The sequence below is a fragment of the Hemibagrus wyckioides genome, linkage group LG09, assembly GCF_019097595.1.
Source record: "Hemibagrus wyckioides isolate EC202008001 linkage group LG09, SWU_Hwy_1.0, whole genome shotgun sequence".
Lineage (NCBI taxonomy): Eukaryota > Metazoa > Chordata > Actinopteri > Siluriformes > Bagridae > Hemibagrus > Hemibagrus wyckioides.
Window position 1 is genome coordinate 19075247 of NC_080718.1, and position 7251 is coordinate 19082497.

Consider the following 7251-nt stretch of genomic DNA (forward strand, 5'->3'; position numbering starts at 1 on the left):
GTAATTAGAAACAAGTAGTAGTATGATAGTATAATAGTGACGGTTTTATATGATTTAAAACAGTGGCTGGCTGAGTGCTAAATTCCCAGGTAGTCATCTTATTAAGAAAAATGGCCAGAACACTGATATAACTTAATGTTACAAATGAGACACACAAGTAACACAGATCACATGATCCTTGATAGATCATTTAATACTCATTTGTCATGCCTCAAGTAAAACGCACATGGCACTCTGAACAGGGCAGTTTTCCCAGTGTGAAATCAAGCAGATAAGATCGGCCATCTGTTGCCTCCATTTGATGTTCATCTCAGCATCATTTATTTAAAGAGTTCATTAGCTCCATTAGCAACCAAGCATAATCTTTGTCCTCTCTCTAATAAAGAGGGCTGCCTCACTCTGCTCTGCCTACCAAAGTCTTTTTGGCTACTATTCTCACTACACCATCTTTTCTTACTATCTTTTAGTATCTTACTCTCTTGGTAATTTTTACTATCCCAAATATCATTCACAACACAGCTCATTTTCTTAGTTTATCCATTCCCTGGAGCAGCCTTTTTGATGACTTTCAACATGACGACAGTTCCATCACTGGCACTCTCAGACTGGGAGCTCTTGCACTGTAATGTCACAGAGGCTTGGGATTGGGTCTATTCCATACAGCCGGCCTACATGTCTATCATCTGTGTGCTGGGAGCATTTGGTAATGCCTTTGTCCTTGCTGTGTTCTGCATTCAGAAAGGCCACTGCTCTGTGGCTGACATCTATCTGGGAAACCTTGCTGCTGCTGATCTCCTCATGATGTGCTGCCTTCCCTTCTGGGTCATCACTATAATTCACAAGTTCAACTGGTACTTTGGACAGCCCATGTGCCAAGTGGTCAGCCTCATAATTGGTATGAACTACTACTGCAGCGTGCTGTTCCTCATGCTGGTTAGTTTGGACAGGTACCTAGTTCTGACAAGGCCCATGTCTGTGGGGAGACGGAAAGGCACCAGCCATGCCAAGGCTATCTGTGTGGCTATTTGGCTCACAGGCTTTTTGCTCAGCCTTCCAGCCTTGTTGTTTCGCTCTGTGGAGTTTTTCCCTGACCTTGAGGCAGAGGCATGCTACATGGATTACCCTCATGTTGGGTGGAGACTGCGTTACAACATGACGGTCAATGTGGTGGGTTTCCTAGTTCCTGTACCCCTTGTTTCTTACTGCAGCTACCATATTATTGCAATTCTGAGTGACAAACAGGTGAGCAGGTGTTCAGCTGTGAAAACAGAAAGGAAGGCTGCAGTTTTGGTGCTTGTTGTTCTGTCCGTTTTCATTCTCTGCTGGCTGCCCTTTCAGATTTTCATGTTTCTGGACACACTATATCATTTTAATGTTATATCTGGTTGTCTGTGGATACACAGTCTGGACATAGGTACGCAGCTCTCTACTTACCTTGGATATAGCAACAGCTCACTCAACCCTTTTCTCTATGTGATAGTAGGAAAACACTTCAGGCAAAGGGCTAAAGGAGTAATTGTTCAGATTCTGAACTTGGGGGGCTGGGGAGTCTATCCAGCTCACATAATCAACTCCAGTCTAAGATATACAGAGTGCACAAGAGTGTAACCTGAGCTGAATCTATAGTGACCCCTGCTGTTATGTGAATGTTAGATAGTTGACAGACTAACTGAGCTTTTCTTTGTTTACTGTTCATATACCACTCTTGATTATGTATTGTACACAGACATACTTTGTTTGATTTAGGTCTGTTCTGTGCTCTTCATCCAAAATGCAATTTTGCAAAATTTTGCTTTTTAAATTTGGCACTCTTGTGGTGCCAATATGGCTGTTTATGCTTATGCGATTTTTAGATTTTAGATTTCTCCCAGGGCAAGAAGTGCTGTTGTAAATGACTCTGTTATAAAGGATACATTTAACCTTCTTATTGCTGAGTGCAAATAAAGCTTTTCAAAAATTTTGTTTATGTGTGACATACTTTACTTATATTATTTTATACAAGATAGATAGATAGATAGATAGATAGATAGATAGATAGATAGATAGATAGATAGATAGATAGATAGATAGATAGATAGATAGATAGATAGACAGACAGGTAGATAGATAGATAGATAGATAGATAGATAGATAGATAGATAGATAGATAGATAGATAGATAGATAGACAGACAGGTAGATAGATAGATAGATAGATAGATAGATAGATAGATAGATAGATAGATAGATAGATAGATAGATAGATAGATAGATAGATAGATAGACAGACAGGTAGATAGATAGATAGATAGATAGATAGATAGATAGATAGATAGATAGATAGATAGATAGATAGATAGATAGATAGATAGATAGATAGATAGATAGATAGATAGATAGACTTTATTGATAGATGAATAAATAGATAAATAGATAGACATATTGCTACATGTTAATGTCAAGTTAGATAGACATATTATAATATATTATGATAGATATGACATATTCAAGGGAAAAAAACAAGATAAAGTGTCTTGGTAAGTTACTACAACTACAAGCCATTACATGCCAGAACATTGCTTCAGTGCAGTTTGGTGGAGATTACGGTGTAATATATTGCACACTGAACTCTCTTACAGGTGTTCATTTGGGTTTGTGAAAAGATAACTACGTGATTTACATTATTTTCTTCCTCATGTAAGCATGAAAGGTAGACCTCCAGAAACTATGGCCCAGAGCATTATCCATCATGGAAGAGACCATGGATACATGGATATAAATGGTTCATCATACAAACGAACCAAAACCCTGCAAGCAAAATGTCCTGCAAAGCCAAACAAAACAGAAGTATATTACACAGTATACATACATATTATATACATATATACAGTATATATGTATACTGTGGATATAAAAAAAATGTACAAAAGTTCAACAGAAACCTTTATTACACCTCTACGATGTCTGTGTGTGTGTTTTTATCAGTTTGAGTTGCATTTTCAGGGTGTAATCTTGAAATATAAACAAGATTAATCACTCAGGACTTGTGGGAGGAGAGGAATGTGGTTATGTACACCATGATGTGTGCTCCCTGTTCAGTCATTCAGGAAAAGCTTTGCACTGAGAGAAATCAAGGAAACCCTACCCACTATACTCCATCTCAGCAGTGTGGATTACATTAGTAGTTAGTTTAATATTAGTTTTGAGTATTAGTTTACAAAGGACAAAAATTGACTTGTAAGGTAAGTTTTTTTCTCACATGTTTCAATGTAGTAATGCAATTTAATGATGTTCTCTTTAAAATTTGTATTTTTATTTTAAAGGAATGGATCAAGGAGAACATGTAGAAATGGTACAACTTCAAAATTCCACACTTTCCCCTCCTACATTGTTCAACTCATCAGACTGGCATCTTGTTCATGCTATTGTACCGCCATACATATTTATTGTATGTTTGGCTGGGATTCTGGGCAATGCTTTTGTATTGTTGGTGTTCTTCTTACAGAGGGGCAATTGGACTGTACCTGAGATCTACCTGGGAAACCTGGCACTAGCTGACCTAATCCTCCTGGCCTGTTTACCATTTTGGGCCATGAACATCCTCAACTACTTCTACTGGCCATATGGAGAGTTTCTGTGTAGGTTTGTCAATCTCTCCATTATTGTTAACATGTATGCTAGCATTTACATGCTGGTGATGGTGAATGTAGACCGCTACCTTGCACTAGTACTTATTATGAAAGCCAGGTGGCTGAGGAGGAGACGCAATGCAAAGGTCATTTGCTTTTGTCTCTGGCTTTTTGGAGCGATCATGGGCATACCCACTGCCACATTCAGGAGAGTGCAGTACATCCCAAGTTTAAAGACAGATGCCTGCATTATTCATTACCCTTGTGACTCCTGGAAACTTGCCCACCATTTTCAACTGGTCCTGTTGGGCTTTGCTCTTCCTCTCCTGGCGATTGTTTTCTGTAGTGGTAATATTCTGTGGGTCCTTCACAAAAGAATGGATGGTGTTTTTCCACAGGATAAAACTGACCACAAGGCAACAGTGCTAGTCTCTGCTGTGACCCTGTTTTTCTTCATTTGTTGGGCTCCATTCCATATTTTCACCTTCCTGGATATACTTTATGACCTTGACGTCCTGGATTCCCATGCCTGGGGTCATATCTTAGATGTCGGATCTCAATTTACCACATACTTAGCGTTTCTGAACAGCTGTCTTAATCCACTGCTTTATGTATGCAGTGGTCGCTACTTCAAAAGGAAAGTCAGTGATATCTATAAAAGAAGAAAGAGCTCAACTGGGTCGGTGGCCACCACAATACAACGTTCAGTTATATCAACAAGGAGTGATCAAATAAAAGCAGTTGTTTTGTAAAGCTGAAATATGTGCATATTGTGTTTGTGTGTGTGTGTGTTTCATCAGCCAATTCACAATGTAGTGGTAGAAATGAGCACTGCATATGTACTGCATGTATTAGGCACAAATGATTATAATCAGTAACCAGCTGAGCGTTCTGGATATACTCAAACATTTACATTTACCTGTAATAGCACTTCTAAGTACTTGTAAACATTGTCTAAACAGTTACCATACTAGGCAATCTGTCAGAAGTTTGTTTCCAGCAGTATTGCTGTTTTGTACTGACCTTGTGTTGACCCATGCACCACCCATTTAATATGCTGTGCCTTGTTGTTTTGTTTGGAAATTTGTTTATAAAAGAAATCTCCTTTATTATTTCATAATGAAGCAGGTGGGGGAAAGAGCTATATATGTGTAACCTCATATATGTGCATTTTGAAAACAATAAAACTCTCTTATGCGATGTCTGTAAGGAATTTATTTTTGTTTCCAGTTCACTTTACCATATATGAGTGTAAATATTGCATACATATACAAAATAAATGTAAAGCCTCTGCATTCCATGCTTCCTTTAATGGACTGAAATGCACCTCCTCCAGTCTAAGTATGTCAGTGTAACAAAAAACAGATACATGTGACGCTAAGTAATTGTAGCTAAGTAAAACGATATCTTCAAAATCAGCAACCAAGAATGGACATTATTCACCTGACCAAAAACTGTCTGTGGCCCAGACCATTAACTGATTAACTGAAAAAGACACATCTTGCAACTGCAATCCCTAGCTTTTCTCCCCTTTCAGTAGTCATTTCTGGGGATTGTTGCCAAATGGATTCATTCATATAGAACAACATTAACTTTGTTGCTTTCCTTGTCCACTGTATAAGTTAGTCAATGAGTTAGTTCTGGGGAGAAAAAAAATCCATAAAAAACCATCCATATCTTATGAAGTTTTTCTTAGAAAGAACATTATGCCCATTATGTGAAATGCTGCATTTGCATTAACTGAATTTGCATTTGGCTAGAACACCTACTCAGACCAGCATCAATGTGAAAAATATGTGTGTACAACCTTTAGACACACAACTTCCTTACAGCAATCATGGATAAAAACAATTCTTCATGTGTATACGACGATGTAGTGAAAGACTACATGTACCCAACTGTTTACTCTCTCTTTTTCATCATTGGACTTCCAGGTAACTGTTTGTCATTGTATGTAGCATGGGTTCAAATGCAAAAGGGAAACAGCCTGGCAGTCTACCTGGTCAATCTGTCTATTTCTGACTTGTTATATACCATCACCTTGCCTGTATGGATCATGCTAGCTAAGAATCACACAGTGAACGATACCCTCTGCAGCCTCATCGCAGTGATCATGTACAACAGCTTCTATGTGGGTTCAGGACTGCTCTGCTGTATCTCTATGGACCGCTACCTTGCTGTGGTTTATCCTCTCTACTTTGCCAGAGCACATAAGGTGCAAACAGCAGCCTTGGTGAGCATGTTTGTATGGCTCATAGAGCTCTCTCTGCAGATTGGCTTCCTGGCATACACAGATGACCTGCAGGAATTCTCTTTCAGCCGACTATGTGATACGCAGATACCTATGGACTCACACAGCTCCCACGTGGCTATTATTCGGGTTGTACTGTCCTTTCTTATCCCTTTGTTCCTGATGGCTTTCTGTTTTCACCAGATAATGAGGTCTCTCCGAGAAAGTGTATCCACAGTGGCTAGCGAGCGTGAGAAGATCCGAAAACTGCTGTGCCTTCTCTTGGTTGTATACATGGTTTCATTCACCCCCTACCAGGTTGTCATGCTTGTCATGGGGTTGTTAGAAAAGAAAAATTGTGACATTGCCAATCAACTAAGAAACTGGTACATGGTGTTTGTTGCAACCACAACAATTAATAGTGTATTAGATCCAATTGTGTATTGTTTAATAACTGAAAGTGCCAAGGCAGAGATCATAAGGGTTTATAAGGTGTGTCAGGGTCAGTTATCACGTGTTGTTTCTGTAATGAGTTTTTCCTCCACTAACGATTGCTAATAATACAATACTTTTTATTGTTGTAATATTATTATATGATATTGTGTGATATTGTTTTTCAAATTACCATATAAAGTCTATGACCTTCTGATCTAATGCAATAAAAGCAACAACATTTACTGTAATTTTGCAAACCACTTTGATTTTTGACTGTTTTGAAACTGTTCTGAATATGCCTTCACTGGACTTCATGTGAATTTTAACTAGCAATTTGTTTGATGTTTGGTGATAAGAATGCAAAAATGTCTACCACACTGATGAATGTAAAGTAAGCATAGTCCTTTTGTTGATTGCTAAAGCACAATTATTATTATTATTATTATTATTATTATTATTATTATTATTATTATTATTATTATTATTACACCTGATATTGTGCCATTCCACTGAAACTGTTTCACTGAAGCAAATAAAATAGCTATCTACTCAAAGGTGTGTAGCATTAACTTACAAGCTAAAAGCAATAATAATATTATAGTAATGATATAGTAATAGCTGTACTCAACCATGACTCCTACTACTAAAATACTTTTGTGTTAAAGTTAAAAAAAATAGTAGTAAGTGTAACTTTTATACTAAAAGTGCAAATGTTTTGTATGATGCAGTTAAATTTCTATACTGGATGCTTTATTAATGATTATTTTGTAAACCCTGATAACTTTTTTGTGAGTTTAGACACTTACTAATAACTGTTTTATGCATATGCATTTGTTTGCCCAGACAAAAAATTTGCATAATGTCTTCCTGGAAATTAGCCTATGGATCCAGTTTTACAATTCAGATCGAGAGTGGTTTTGCATTTTAAAGATATACAGAGTAGAATAATGTAAATGTTCTGGTATGCAAACCTCATTTT

The 7251-nt window shown here is 37.5% G+C and overlaps 3 protein-coding genes across 3 annotated transcripts; all 3 read left to right on the forward strand.

Moving 5' to 3' along the window:
- Window positions 1-369: 369 nt before the first annotated feature.
- LOC131359808 (B2 bradykinin receptor-like) lies at window positions 370-1867 on the forward strand. The gene has a single exon (XM_058399942.1). It carries the CDS (start codon window positions 562-564, stop codon window positions 1606-1608), a length of 1047 nt encoding a protein of 348 aa, XP_058255925.1. The 5' UTR covers window positions 370-561; the 3' UTR covers window positions 1609-1867.
- A 1197-nt stretch (window positions 1868-3064) lies between these two features.
- bdkrb1 (bradykinin receptor B1) lies at window positions 3065-4819 on the forward strand. The gene is made up of 2 exons (XM_058398433.1): window positions 3065-3220; window positions 3302-4819. The coding sequence occupies exon 2, from the start codon at window positions 3304-3306 to the stop codon at window positions 4357-4359; it is 1056 nt and encodes a 351-aa protein (XP_058254416.1). The 5' UTR covers window positions 3065-3220; window positions 3302-3303; the 3' UTR covers window positions 4360-4819.
- LOC131359870 (ovarian cancer G-protein coupled receptor 1-like) lies at window positions 4807-6720 on the forward strand. Its single transcript, XM_058400044.1, has 2 exons — window positions 4807-4812; window positions 5421-6720. The coding sequence occupies exons 1-2, from the start codon at window positions 4807-4809 to the stop codon at window positions 6393-6395; spliced, it is 981 nt and encodes a 326-aa protein (XP_058256027.1). The 3' UTR covers window positions 6396-6720.
- Window positions 6721-7251: the final 531 nt, after the last annotated feature.

Coding starts and splice junctions, on each gene's coding strand:
- bdkrb1 (XM_058398433.1), top strand. CDS start 3,304: ATGGATCAAGGAGAACATGTAGAAATGGTACAACTTCAAAATTCCACA.
- LOC131359808 (XM_058399942.1), top strand. CDS start 562: ATGACTTTCAACATGACGACAGTTCCATCACTGGCACTCTCAGACTGG.